The sequence below is a fragment of the Echinops telfairi genome, unplaced genomic scaffold (genome assembly GCF_000313985.2).
Source record: "Echinops telfairi isolate 266 unplaced genomic scaffold, ASM31398v2 ScPeMD7_7469;HRSCAF=8507_1, whole genome shotgun sequence".
Lineage (NCBI taxonomy): Eukaryota > Metazoa > Chordata > Mammalia > Afrosoricida > Tenrecidae > Echinops > Echinops telfairi.
In genome coordinates this window covers 36,032,270-36,046,852 of record NW_022111373.1, presented here as the reverse complement: position 1 = coordinate 36,046,852, position 14,583 = coordinate 36,032,270, and the positions used below count along the sequence as shown (strand labels likewise).

Below are 14,583 nucleotides of genomic sequence, written 5' to 3'. Positions count from 1 at the left end.
TCCAAAGCCCATTAGTAGGCCACTGGAGATCCCCTTGCAGAGGGGTCTCTGGGAGGAGACAAGCCAGTCAGGGTGCAATGTAGCAACGATGAAAAATATAACTTTGAAGGACGTCAGCCTTGCCAGCTGAAGCAGGGAACTGCTAAGGCAGCTGCAACCTGGTCCGACCATCAGAAAGCAAGAGACCTGAGAACTAGAATGGCGAGGCTCGCTGAGCCATTTATTTCTCTTTCTAATGGGAAAAATATGTTCAGTTCTTGAAATTTTTGGTATTTGGACACCAATTTGGAGCTAATTGAGTGCAACAACTAAGGTATCACTGTATATGAGCCAGCTGTGAGTGCTTGCCATCCTGCTGGGTGTAAAGTCAGCTGTCTCAGAGCACTGAGTGGGATCTCACTACCAGCAAGAGCAGTGTCACAACCGAACCCCTAGAATTGCTTCTCATTAACCGACTACCTTCTATTTGATGCCACCTTTTAGAGACACTATGTAGTAGTGGTTCTCAACCTTCCTAGTGCTTCGACCCTTTAATAGAGTTCCTCATGTTGTGGTGACCCCCAACCATAAAATTACTTTTGTTGCTACTTCATAACTGTAAGTTTGCTACAGTTCTGAATTGTAATGTAAATATCTGATATGCAGGATATATTAGGCAACCCTGTGAAGGTCATTCGACTCGCAAAGGGTTGTGATCCACCGGTTGAGAACCGCTGCTATATAGGGTTTTTGAGACTTTGTAAATCTTTAGATATAGGTAACCTCATCTCTTTTCTGTAGAGCTAACTTTGGGTTTGAACCACTGACTTTGCAGCAAGCAAACATCCAAAGTGCAAGTAATAATTGCAGTACTTTATATTTGTATAAAAGATTTAAAGTTTATAATTATTTTCTACATATCTTAAACACAATAAAAAATTTCCTCATGTTTGCCATAAAAATCATGAGATTCAAATAGTTCTTAATTGGCATTATTGTTTATAGTATCAGGTGCTTTTTCCTCTTTGTGAAATTATATTGACATATTTGAAGCTTTTAAAACTGTAGTCTTATTACACTGTGGTATTAAAAAGCAAATTGTAATCATGAACCTGCTAAAGGCAAGAAAAGGAAAAATTTGACTACCTGTGTATTCCTTTAATAAATGTGGAAATTTTTAGGCAGTCTCCACTGGGGCCTTGCCTGCCTGTGTACTTGATTGGGCTGCTCAGGGCTGGAATAGTCCTGAGGCATTCCCTGACTGCCGTGGGGAAGCTCATGGACCAATCTTGTAAGCTCATCTGTCGACCACAACATATATATCCCAAGCAGAGCCCTGTTTCTTCTTCATTAATCTGGCCTGGAACTATGATGTATTGATCTGCCACTAACCCTGCATTTGTAAAAATTTTCCATGACTTCTTATGCTCTTTATAGTTTTGTATCTCAGTAAACCCTTGGATACCATTTTGACTTTGTGCTTATTGTTTCCCTCATCTGAATAAAGTCTTTGTCTTTCTCTAGTCTGTGTCCCATTTAGCCATTAATAAATATTTTCTTTAAAAAAATCATAAATCTTAATAGAAAAATAACAGTTGTACTTATGCAATTTAGCAAAAAATGTCTTTTGCTTTTCTGTGTTTGAAAATAAATGTTTTTACATGTTTATAAATGACAAAGTGGTTCAACTTTTTACAGTTTTATAAATGCAAACACTATAAACTACTCCTATTTAAAATTTTGGTGACTACCAAGAAGACAAAAGGGATGTGCTACCTATCCCAAGTCAATTTATGTCTGCCTATCTGTAGAATTCTAAGAAATGAGAATGGTGATACCTCATTTCCTTCTACCTTTGATATGTTCACAGGAGGGACCAGTCCTGGAGAAGGCCATCATACTTAGTAGAGGGTCCGTGAAATACAGGTAGATCCTCAGTGTGATGGATCGTTACAGTGGCTGTAACAATTGCCTCCAACATAACCAGGGCTCTGAGGACATGGTTAGACCCTGTTTTGTTTTATCACTGAGTTGAAACAGACTTGATGGCACCTAACAACAACCACATGTAATTGGAGGAAGTAATATTTAAAGAATATTTTAATACAGAAGTTTCAAGGTTTCTTTCTTGCTTGCTTTCTGTTTTTCTCCCTTCCTCCCTCCCTTCCTCTCTTTTCCTTCCTTTTTATTTTTTGGTATACTTATGTGCCTCAAGTGCTTTGTTTTCTTTCTCCTATCTATACAATAGACACATCCAGGTATCTCCAAAGGAACCCTGGTGGTACAGTGGTTATGCTGCTAATTGGGCTGCTAATCTTAAGGTCAGCAATTCAGGAGAATGATAAAGGATCACAACTCCATGGTAGTGGGTTTGGTTTTTCAATAAATCCTAAGGAGTCTCAAGGAACCCTGAGGGGCGTAACTATGCCTTGGGGTGCTAACCACAGGTCTGCAATTCGAAACCACAAGCCACTCCTTGGCAGAAAGACAAGGCTTTCTACTCCAGTAAAGAGTTACAGTCTCAGAAACTCACAAGGACAATTCTACCCTCCCTATAGGGTTGCACCTCGGTGGCAGGAAGTTCAGTGTTTTTTTGTTTTTTTGATGTATCTCCACATATTTATTTTTATCAGGAGATAAGAATGGGACTAAGGAAAAGAGAGTTAAGGGGTGGTGGATAGATGGAAACTCAGATTTCTTGTTCTTCCTCTTCTTATACTGTGTCATGTATTAGGCTGGATATTTTATATATCTCATTTCATTTCATTTGCTTTATGTGGGATGATTGCTTATATTTCAGCTATAGGGATTGGAGACCTGAATAAATTTGCCTGCAATTGAATAACTAGTAGAATTGGTGTTAAAACGTGTGAGTTTTTGACTCCAGTGCTTCTGTCCTTTCTATTACAGCATTTACTTGATCTTATGCTTTTAATAGCATCCTTAGGAAAGTAATTTAGATGTGGTTAGTAGGTGAAGATCTTCTGAGAATGAATCCCATTTAGCCCAAGTTTTGTTAGCCTTTGTTAGCATGGGGTTTTTATTATTGGCTTCAGGGCATAATCTTGAAAATGTTAAAAATATAACTAAGTCGTCATTGTTGAATTTCATTAATTCAGACATTGGCAAAGGGGGAAGTTTGCCATTGAATTATACCTTAAAATATTTTCCTAAACAAATAGCATGAGAGGAATTCTAGGAAAAATATTTGACTTTCAATTTTTTAATATTTAATGAGTATTTATGGATATACATTATATTCTATGTAATTACTAATATAGATTTAGAGAGCTTTTTAATATACTGTTCATTACATATAGTATACCCATGTCACTTAAAAAGAATAAAAGTTAAAAAACAAGATATTTTCACAAATACTGAAAATATTTGTAAGTTAGATATTGATACTCTTAATATAAATTAATGTATTTTTACTAAGTATTCACTTAATTGGTACAGCATTATTGGTCCTGTCTAAATATAATAAGAGGCTAGAATCAACACTTTTTAGTGTAAATTCCCCTTCTCTAAAATATCCTCTGTAACAGTGAGAAATATAAGTTATACAAAGAATCATTTAGTGGTTTCAATTCAAGACCTGAACAATGTAAAGTGAAAATAAACTTAAATATGGTTCTTGTGTGACTGAATTCACGATAACAAGAACAAAATTTACACTTATATAAGCAGTGTAGGTCTTGATTGAAATGTAGCTATTGCAGAGTTACATTATCTTTCAGAACTATGTAGTTGCATGAATAAAATCAACCACTTGAAGTGGTTTAGTTTTATTGCAACGCTTCCATGTAGTAAAGCTTTGTTATTTGTTACTTTTATAGCCTATTTATTCAAATGACAATAATACCAATTTTTCCTGATATAATTGATTCTTGACCAGTATATTAAAAAGAGCTCAAGAAAAACTATACCAAGCTCTGTGTCAATTATTGTTCAATGGTAGAAAGTGTTAATTATACTACTATTGGTTTTAATTCTTAGTTTGACTTTTTAAAAGTAAATGATTATTCAGTTTTATAGTGTTTCAAGCTGCGCCGTGTCATTATCACATAAAAAGTACCATATGGTATGTAGTTCTGGTTGGGATTGGTGTTCCTGCACCCCAGTCAGCTTTCATTGATATCTCCTTAACTGCTCCCCAAGTGGCCTCCTCTAATACCATGAGAGGGTTGCTTCCTTACTAGGCAGTGATGGTGAAAATTCTGATTCTCCAGTAGGTCTCCTTTGATGCCACTCCAGTGAGAAAGGAGAAGGGGCTTTGTTCTTTAAGTTGGGAGGGACTTCTCAGGGGATCCCCCACTGTCACCCAGGGGAAGGGAGTCTGGAGAGCTCATGTCAACATTGTAGGGTTGAAAGTTTTCTGTTTGGCAGCACCACACAGGCAGGAATGTTATTCATTATTATTATTATTGTCTCTAAATTTTATTCACTGTGTGTCATTGTTGTTAAGTGTGCACAGTAAAACATATGCCAGCTCACCAGTTTCTACATGTACAATTTAGTGAGACTGTTAACATTCTCAAGTGCTGCAACCACTCTTACCCTCTTTTTTCAGAGTTGTTCCAGCCTCATTCACATAAAGCTTTTCCTCAAAGATTTCATAGTATGATCCTGATCAAAAGGTGTAAAAAGAAAATAGAACTTTCTCATGGACTCTACTGTGTGAAACCATGGAGGGTAGAGGAAGCCCTGTAATCCAAAAATATCCGCTGATGTCATTTTAAAATTAAATAATACTTTAGCTTAACAAGTACAAAAGGTCTGCCATTATGTTGTTTAGAGAACTATTGATAGGGGATGAAATTGACAACCACCACTCAAAGGTTTAGGTAGAAAATTTAAGGGAAAGTGAGTTTATGTTAATGAGGCGCCGGCATGGTCCTCAAAGCCATCCTCACTGAGCATTTGATGGCATGGGTGGGGTTTGGCTACAACCTTTTCCCATAAAGTTAGAGTCCTATTGTAGTTGAGTCAACTGTGAAGAATGGGAATTCCAGAACCCTGCATTGTACTCATCTAGAACTTGTACATGGCTCAAGAGGCAATTGTGCTAACAGAAGAGGAAATTAATACTTCTTAGTTTAAAATCAGGAAGGTGTGCATCAAGGTGGCCTCTTCTCACCACACTTATTCAGTCCACATGCTGACCAAAGCATCAGAGAAGCTGGATTATATGAAGAAGAGTGTGGCATCAGGATTGGAGGAAGGCTTTAGTACAGTGGTTCTCAACTTTCCTAATGCTGCGACCCTTTAATACAGTTCCTCATATTGTGGTGACCCCCAACCATAAATTATTTTCATTGCTATTTCATAACTATAAGTTTGCTACTGTTTTGAATTGGGTGATCCCTGTGAAAGGTGGCCCCCTTTGGGGGTCGTACGACCCACAGGTTAAGAACCACTGCTTTGGTATAACCTATGATATGCAGAGGCTACAACTTTGCTTGCTGTGAGGAGGATTTGAAGCACTTGTTGATGAAGATCAAGCGTTATAGCCTTCAATAGGATTACAACTCAATGTAAAGAAGACTAAAATTTTCACAACTGGATCAGTTTGTAACATCATGATTAAATGGAGAAAAGGTTGAAGTCATCAAGGATTTTGTCTTGCTTGAAACCACAATCAAGTAAAGAGATCAAAAGATGTGTTTCATTGGGTAAATCTGTTGCACATGATCTCTTTAGCGTATTGAAAAGCAAGCATGTTACTTTGAGGACTAAGGTGTGGCTGATCCAAGCCATGATATTTTTCCATTGTCTCATATGCACATGAAAGTTGGATATTAAATAAGGAAGAACGAAGAAGAGTCAATGCATTTGAATTGTGGTGCCGGAGAAGAACATTGAAAGTACATGGGCTGCTAATGATGTAAACTAATTTGTCTTGGAAGAAGTATGGTCAGAGTGGTCTTTAAAGACAAGGATGGTAAAACTTCATCTTAAATAATTAGGATATATTATAACAATCATATCGACGCCAACGAGGAGGAGGATTGGCGTGGAGACCCATGGCCCATCTGTAGACAATTGGACATCCTCGCATGGAAGGGTCGCAAGAAAGGAATGAGTACAGCACAGACAAAACACACAACATTCTTCTAGTTCTTTAATGCTCCCCCTACCCATTATCATGACCTCAGGTCTACCACAAAAATTTAGCCAGATCCGTGTATGTACACTGGTACAGATAAGAGCTCTTGACACATGGAATCCAGGACAGATAACCCCCTCAGGAACAGTAAAGGGAGTAGTGATAGTATGAGGGTGGGGGCAGTTGGGGGAAGAAGGGGAAGAAAGGGGGAAAGACATAGAACCCCCACCCCACTCCCACCCCACAAACAACAGAAACATGGGTGAAGGGAGACAGTGGACGGTACAAGATATGAAAATAACAATAATTTGTAATTTGTCAAGAGTTCATGAGTGTGGGAGGGTGGGTGAGGGAGTGAAAAAGGAGGAGCTGACACCAAGGGCTTAAGTAGAAAGAAAATGCTTTGAAAGTGATGGCAACATATGCACAAATGTGGTATAATTGTGTGGATTGTTATAAGAGTTGTAAAAGGCCTCTATAAAATGATAAAAAATAAAAAATTAGGATATGTTGTCAGGTGAGACCAGTCCCTGGAGAAGGACAACAGGTTTGGTAAAGCAGAGTGGCAGCAAAACAGAGGAAGGCCCTGAAGGAGAGGCTTGACACAGTGGCTGCCACAATTGTGAAGGTGGTGCAGGACCAGGCAGTGTTTCATTCTGTCCTGCATAGGGCTGCTGGATGGCACCGAACACCAACGGCAACACAGTCCATCCTCTCAGAGGTTTTCTCACAGAACTCATGGGATTCGAGATTTACTTCCGGGAGGTAGTAAAAACGCGGAGCTGCATTACAGGAGAGAAAGGTGTAAGGGATCTGGAAGAACGAACTAGCAGATCTCCATGTGCACTCTCTCTCCTTCCCGGCAGACCCTGCTCGTCTTTCAGCAGCAAAAATGCATTTCTGCCCAGGGAAGAAGTTAGGCACACAAGGATTTTAATGGAAACTGGTCATATAGATATATCTGCCTAAGACATATACAAAATTTAGACTCTCAGGAGGTAATCAGATAATCACATTTAGCATAAAACATATTGTTTGGGTAGTCTAGGCACAGTGAGCCTATCTAATCTTGTCAAGTATATGGAACTTTTTCCCAGTCTAGTTCTCAGGTGTCAACCAAGGGCCAACTTTGTTAGAACTCTAAGATTTGCAGCCTCAAGCCTGCTATGTTAAGTGACTCTTTTTTGTATAGTTTATCTATTCCATCTTCCTAAGGCAGAAGCCTTTGTTTTGCAGTTTTTTAATCTCACATCGACTATCATTGAGATATCCTGAGACCTAGAGACACTATAGGACAGAGTGGAACTGCTCTGTAGGTTTTCCAAGCCTCTAAATCTTCATGGGAGCAAATAACCTCCTCTTTCACTCACTGAGCAGTGGGTAGTTTTAAACCACCTACTCTGGTTAGCAGTCCAATGTTTAACTCACGGTGCTACCAGGCTCCTTAGTAACTAGGATAGCCATTGAGAACAAAACAAAATCTATAAACATACTGAACATATAAGGTGACAAGTTATCCCATGAACTCTCAGAGTATGAGTGAGGCACCACATGACTGACAACAGCAAGACGCATGCAGGGAAAGCTCTGAATTGGGAAGCAAGGGAAAGGAATGAGCAAAGAATAGGATGGTTGGAAGCACAGAAATATGATTGAATCCCTAAAAGTAAGAATTGACCGTTGAACTAGAGGCCGTGGTGACCAGATCTTAAAACTAACAATCAGAACTGGTAGGGAGCTAGGCAGGCTCCCACAGAGGATATGAGAAAGTGGATTCTTCTAGTTACAGAGTTGTTTTAAGTTGATTTGGAAGACGCTGTTCTTTATCCAGGCTAAAGGAGAGGTGGAGTAATAGTACTACACTGAGACTGTAAACACCATGGGAAATAATTTTGAAATACAGAATTCTTTCTTAAAGTTCTACAATATATATAGCTGGTGTGTACACACACACACACACACACACACACACTCACTCACACTCACGCAGTTTTATTGGCACTTTATCCACCTATCATACAAATCAGTAGTTCAACTATATCAAAAGGGTTGTGCAATTCACCACAGTCCATTATAGAACATTTTCTTTCCCCCCATACGCTTTGTTATTCATGTTTGTTTGTTTGTTTCAATTTTGGCAAAAAATGACACAACAAAACATTCACCTATTCAACAATTTCTACAGGTATTATTCAGTGCCACTGATTATACTATTCATGTTATACAACCATTAGTGTTATCTCTCTCCAAATTGTACCACCTCCATTATAATGAACTCCATTATAATGAACTCAATGCCCCCTAAGCAAAAACTCTTCCTTCTTCACTTATGATAACCATAGATTAAGTTTGGTTTCTTTCTTTTTTTTTTAATTGAGGGCTCTTATAGCTCTTATATTTCATACATCAATTGTAAAGCATATTTGTACATATGTTGGCATCATTATTTTCTAAACATGTACTTATTATTTGAGCCCTTGGTATCAGGTTCCTCATTTTTCCCTTCCTACCCCCACTCCCACCCTTGTGACCCCTGGATAAATTATGAATTATTGTTTTCATTCCTTACACTGACTGCTGTCTCCTTTTACCCACATTTCTGTTGTTCATCCTCCTGCTTTTTAAAAAAGTAGTTTTCTTGATATAATATTCACATATCATACACTTCTACAGATAAACCTCTTGTATATATTTTTAACTACAATTTTTCTATGGTGGTTCAATCTTATTTACTTTGATTTTGTGAAGCTAAAACTAATTCATATTGCTCATTTAATAGTAATTTTCTTCCTGTCTGAATCTTGCTTCGAATTCTTTATTTTTTCTTCTCCCTACATCTGTAGTTTTAGTTGGAGCCAGTCCTATTTAGTTGTAAAACCCCTTCTAGTCTTGTTAGGTATCAGGTGCTGACAAGTGGGTTCTGACTCTCTGAGACGCTGAGTACAACAGACCAAAACAATAGCTGGTCCTATACCACTTCCACAATTGTTGTTGTATTTGAACCTATTGTTGTAGCCACTGTGTTAGTCCATCTCTCGGAGGGGCTTCCTCTTTATTCGTAGACTTTCTACCTTAGTAAGCATGGTATCTTTCTCCAGGATCTGATCTCTCCTGATAACCCGTCCAAGACATGTCCAAAGTATGTGAGATGAAGTCTTGCCATCCTAATTCTAAGAGGCATTCTGTCAGTATTTCTTCATATATATAAATAAAATTTTTGTAGTTTTTTTTGGGTGGGTGGACAGCTCATGGTACTTTGAATATTATTTCCTAACACCATCATCCAAATGTATCCATTCTTCTGGGGCTCAGAAATCCAAAATGTATTTTACAGGCCTACAAACAAGAGGCTGATAAGTCTGGTGCCTTCCGGAGGCTTTAAGAGCTAATTGACTCCTTGTCTTTTCCACTCTCTAGTTCATTTTTCAGTTTTTGGTTCTCCATCCACATCACACCACCCTTTCTCCTTTTGCTTCTTCTTCTTTTTTGCTGGGGGGGGGGGGCGGTTCTGCTCTATTAAAATTAAGTACCAATCTTCCGTACATATGAACAGTGAAGCTCTCTGCCCCTTCAGAATAAAATACAGTCTTAGCGATTCTCTTCTTGGGATATTAGGAAGCACGACAAATTCTCAACCCATTTGTTTCCTAAAGTGTTTTTGAGCGTACTTTTTTTTGGCTTCTATTGTCATATTGACTTTTCTGACATTATCTCTCTTGCCTCTGTCTTATAAAGCATCCTTTTATTATATTAGGTGCACTTGGATAATCCAGAATAAGCTCTCATCTCAGAATATTTAATTTAGTCACATCTGAAAAGTCCCCTTTACCATGTAAGGTTCTGAGAAAATGATGTGGTCTTCTTGGAGAGGGAGGACATTATTCAGCCTACCACAGGATTAAGATCAGAGTAACATGCATGCTTTTTATCTTGCAAAATTAATGTTCCTGGATTGGTTTGCATGTTGTTTATATTTCCTTTTTTGAAATTATTATGCCTGTTAGCTATTTTCTATTTCATTTTTGCAAAGCTTTTATAATACCCATTTTTCAAGTCTTTATAAAATTTAGTGGTAAATAACTACTAGTAACAATAATGCTTCTAGAGGGTTTTTATTTTCAAGTATACTTTTCTGTTGATTTTGCCTGTATGTGTGAAATAACAGCTTTTACTAGACTAATCCGCACGTATAAATGAAAATGTAATTTACTATGTGCCTGTCTTCGTAGGCATACCTTCATTTTCTCATGGTTTCTGATAATAGGCGTCTGAATGCAGGATGCTCTCAGGCTCTAGGAAAGCTGCTCCCACCAGTGTTTCTAGGGGAAGACACTGGTCTCCTTTCAGCTTCTGTTTCTTGGTTCCTTGGAGACCTCCCAGGGCATGCCGTGTACTGTCACTAGCTTTACCTCTCAGAAGAGGTTGATTTAAGACATAGTTTACCCTATTGCTCCCTTTTCACTGTAACAAAGACAACACAGTCCCAACTGGGTTCAGAGCCAAAGATAGAAAGGTGAGGACTTACAAACTGTATTTTTAGGGACAATCCATTTGATACTTCAATCTATAAAGCCATCTTACCTTGCTCATTTTTATCTTAGAGTCTTGTTTCTGTACTGCTCACCCCCCACCCCCACCCCCTTCACTCCCGCTCTTCCTGCAGATGCCAACCAAGAACCTTCAGGGAGGAAGGTTCAGGTGCATTTTGAGGCTTATCTTCTCTAAGATCTGGAACTTTAAATTTGTTAAATGATTATTTTAAAAGTCAGCCTTTCCTGAAGAGATTCATTGAGAACTCAGAATTCCCTATTTTAAAAAGAACTTGCCAACTAACAAGTATACCTGAGTGCTATAAGTCATAATATATTGGAAAACACCTTACATTTGACTTTTGTTTCCAACCATGACCTTATATTTTGTTAATGCTAACAGTTAACTATTGTGATGACTTAAAATCTTGGTTTTGTATTGCTTATGCTTCCATATGACTCTTAAAAAAAGGGAGAAAAAGAAAACAAAAGCATAATATGTAGATATATTATTTCAAGTTGTATTTTTTGGTAATGAAGTTGAAATAATTTGTTTTTCATATACTGTTTTTAGTATTGTGCTTCTACTGAGCCAAAAGCAGACACTTGAGGAGCTGAAGCAGTCAGTCCAGCAGTTGAGATGCACCGAAGCCAAGTTTGCAGCGCAGAAGGAACTACTAGAGCAAAAAGTGCAAGAAAACGATGGGAAGGAGCCACCGCCAGTAGTCAATTATGAAGAAGATGCACGATCAGTGACCTCTATGGTAAGTGAGAGAGTAATCCACTGGAAATGTTTGAGAAACTGCGTCTAGCTGAGAAGTGTATACAAGAATTAATTTCAGTTTGATAAAACAAGGTATTGCTCTTGTTAATATGCAAGTCCTATTATACTTGTCTGCAAATGAAAAATAGACTTTTCAGGTTTCCTGGAGAGCACTTTCAGGAACTATCTGTAAAGTCATTGAAAAGGCTCTTTTCTTTTGCTTTAAAACTCAGAAGATTGTACTCTGATATTCCCTTCCACTCAGACCTCCTTGCGCAGTCTAGACGTGCTTCTCTTTTACAGTCTTTGTAAACCACTTACTTATATTTCCTGAGCAAGTACATTATAGCCAGAGGGTGCATACAGGGAATGAGGTTAGAAAGTAATGAAGAAACGGATCTTGGAATCTTGTAGGCCATAGTTAAGGATTGTGTTTTTTCTTTGAACAAAATGAAGGGGTTATACAGGAGAGTGAAATGCTCTGACTTTTAAATGAAATAGATCACTTTGGCAGCTGTTTTGGGTGTTTTCCTAAGGGGAGTCTTAGGTCTAGAGCCAAAGGACTGTTGTGGTATCTCAGGTGATAAAAGATGATGATTTGAGCTAGGAGAGTAGCACTGGAAATTCTTAATAAATAATGGGAAGAATCTGTGCTAATGTTATGTCAGAAGTGCTTGGATTTAGGACCTACCCTGCTCTGGTATGCCCTGATTAACATGACAAAAGAAAGCCCCAGTTTCCAAACAGAATCATACCCACAGTTTTAGGGGCTAGGAGTATGATATATATTATTTTGGGCACCTAATTGGATTCCTAACAATTCCCAATTCTTTATCTATAAGACTTCTAATGGTTAATCCAGAAAGCGAAAAATGGAGAGAGATAATGAGAGGAGGGCAGAACAGAGACGGCAGAAGAATCATGTGAGGGAAAGAAGTTAAGTAATGAAATAAAGGTTAGGAACATGAAAGATAAGGAAGATGAAAAACAAAATAAAACAAACAAAAGGAAATAAGTAGTATGTAAAAGGTATGGGGTGGGTAGGAAAAAGGATATGGTAAAAATGCATGTGTGAAACAAGAATTACCTCATTCTCTTCCCTCACTACCTTTCCTGCTTGATCTAGGTGCTGTGTTAACCTACCCTGTTTGATCTAGCTGCTGTGTTAACCTCATTCCATCTTTCTTCTTGCTTTGATTTCTAGGTTCCCACTTTAATGACTGCTGATTTGGGAAATTGTTTTTTAATTTTTGAAGCTGGTAATGTACAGGGTAAGAATTTGTTGACTGAAGGCAGTGCTTATATTGGCATTTCTCACTTGCACACACTCATGGCCATCGAGTTGATTCCAACTCATAGTGACCCTATAGGACAGGGTAGACCTGTCCTGTGCATTTCCAAGACTGTAACTTTATGGGAGTATAAAACCTCCCCTTTATCCTGTTGGAGTGACTGGCTGACTTTGTGGTTAGCAGCCCAAGTGCATCTACTATGCTACTAGGGCTCTTCTCTCTTGCATAATATATTGAATTTAAGATTCAGACTCAAATATTTATTGAACCAAACTAACTGTAAGGGTGTCAAAACTTAGGTTTTTGATTTAGATACTTAACAAAATTTATTCCCATGTTTGGTTCAAGTGTTAGGTGTAGAGCCAAAGGTCTTGATTCACACTGTTTGTTATGGAAGGCAATGGATAAGAAATAAATGAAATGTATGAAATAAGAATGACTTCAGACATTCATCCAACAATTTACTTATTCAAACATAATCTGAAGTACCATAATTCAATGTAGCATTTTTGAGGTGATGGTACATGCGCAGGTGTAGGCATAGACTTAGGCTACATACATACTTACTTCAGTTTTCTATCATTTATGTTGTGAGGGGCTGGTGGGTTTGAACTGCCGATTTTGTGGTTAGCAGCCCAACACAAACCACTACACCACCAAGGATTTTAGGACTTTAGATAATTTAGAGATATTGATTCTTGGTGATACTGCCTTTTTCTCATTTATAAAAGACAGAAAGGTTCATCTTCTTGCATCTGTACAGTGTGATTTGTGATTAGAAACATCCAAAACTAAACAACCCAAGGGAACCTTTCTATTTTTGACCTTCTGTTTTGACTTCCATATTTTCCTTTGGTTCCACCAACTGACTGATAGAGAGTAAGAAAGAACTGTTGCTTTAAGCTTCATTTCTGAAACAGGCTGCCCAGCAGAGTAACTCTTTCTAGGAGTTTGGAGATAACAGGGGACTTAACTATCTCCAATTCCGGGTAACCAGGCAGTTATTTAAGCTATTAGGATCTTAGGGTATATGTACATGTCAGATTGTATGGTATTTTTTTGGGGGTGGGGTGGTTATTTAACATTTTCAGTTTACATATTTGTGTATGTATACTTCTGCCATTCATTCCATTCTTGTCTTATTCCCCAGAGTGATTGCGGTAACTAATTACAATAGCAACATTGAGAAAAGTATAAACAGAAAATGAAACTAGACCCATCAAGGTTAGAGATCCTCAATTCTATTCCATTGGTTCATTTGTTGGTCCGGTACAAGTTGAGTACTTCCTAAAAACATTAACACGAATATGCCATATGACCCCGCATTTCCACCCTAGGTATAAAATCCCAAGTAATTCAAAGCAGTGACTCAGACACATGCACACAAATTTCATTGAAGCTTTATTCATAATAATAGCTAAAGGTGCAAATAACTCAAATGCTCATCAATAGGTGAATGGATAAATGAAATGTAATATACACATACTACAGAATATTCAGCCATAAAGAGAAATGAAATTCTGCTACCCACCACTGCTTGGATGAACTTTGAAACATGACATTAGATGAGTTGAGCTACATTGGAAATGACATATTATGTGGTGCCACTTATATAAAATATTACAATAAGTAAATCCATCTAGACTAAAGAAGATTTTATTTGTTGTCCGAGGGCAAGTAACGACAGGGAAAGGTAGTTAAAAAAAAGACAAAAACAGAGCAAAGTCAGTGGCAACAATAAATCCATGTCCTTGCTATTTTCCTAACCCTGTGACCTGAGTGGATCACTAGGTTCCTATTGTTGTTAGATGCCGTCAAGTTGGTCCCGACTTTTAGCTACCATAAATACAACATAACAAAACACTGTGCAGTCCTGCGCCATGCTCACAGACATTGCTGTGTGGCAGTCAC

At 38.0% G+C, this 14,583-nt stretch overlaps 1 protein-coding gene across 1 annotated transcript in view; it reads left to right on the top strand.

Annotated features, from left to right (window-relative positions):
- The window catches only part of FER (FER tyrosine kinase), a 222,544-nt gene that overhangs the window by 115,009 nt on the left and 92,952 nt on the right, over positions 1 to 14,583 (top strand). The window contains exon 11 of the mRNA XM_045285087.1: positions 11,192 to 11,381. Within this exon, the coding sequence (XP_045141022.1) occupies positions 11,192 to 11,381 (190 nt within the window). The remainder of the gene's footprint in view (positions 1 to 11,191; positions 11,382 to 14,583) is intronic.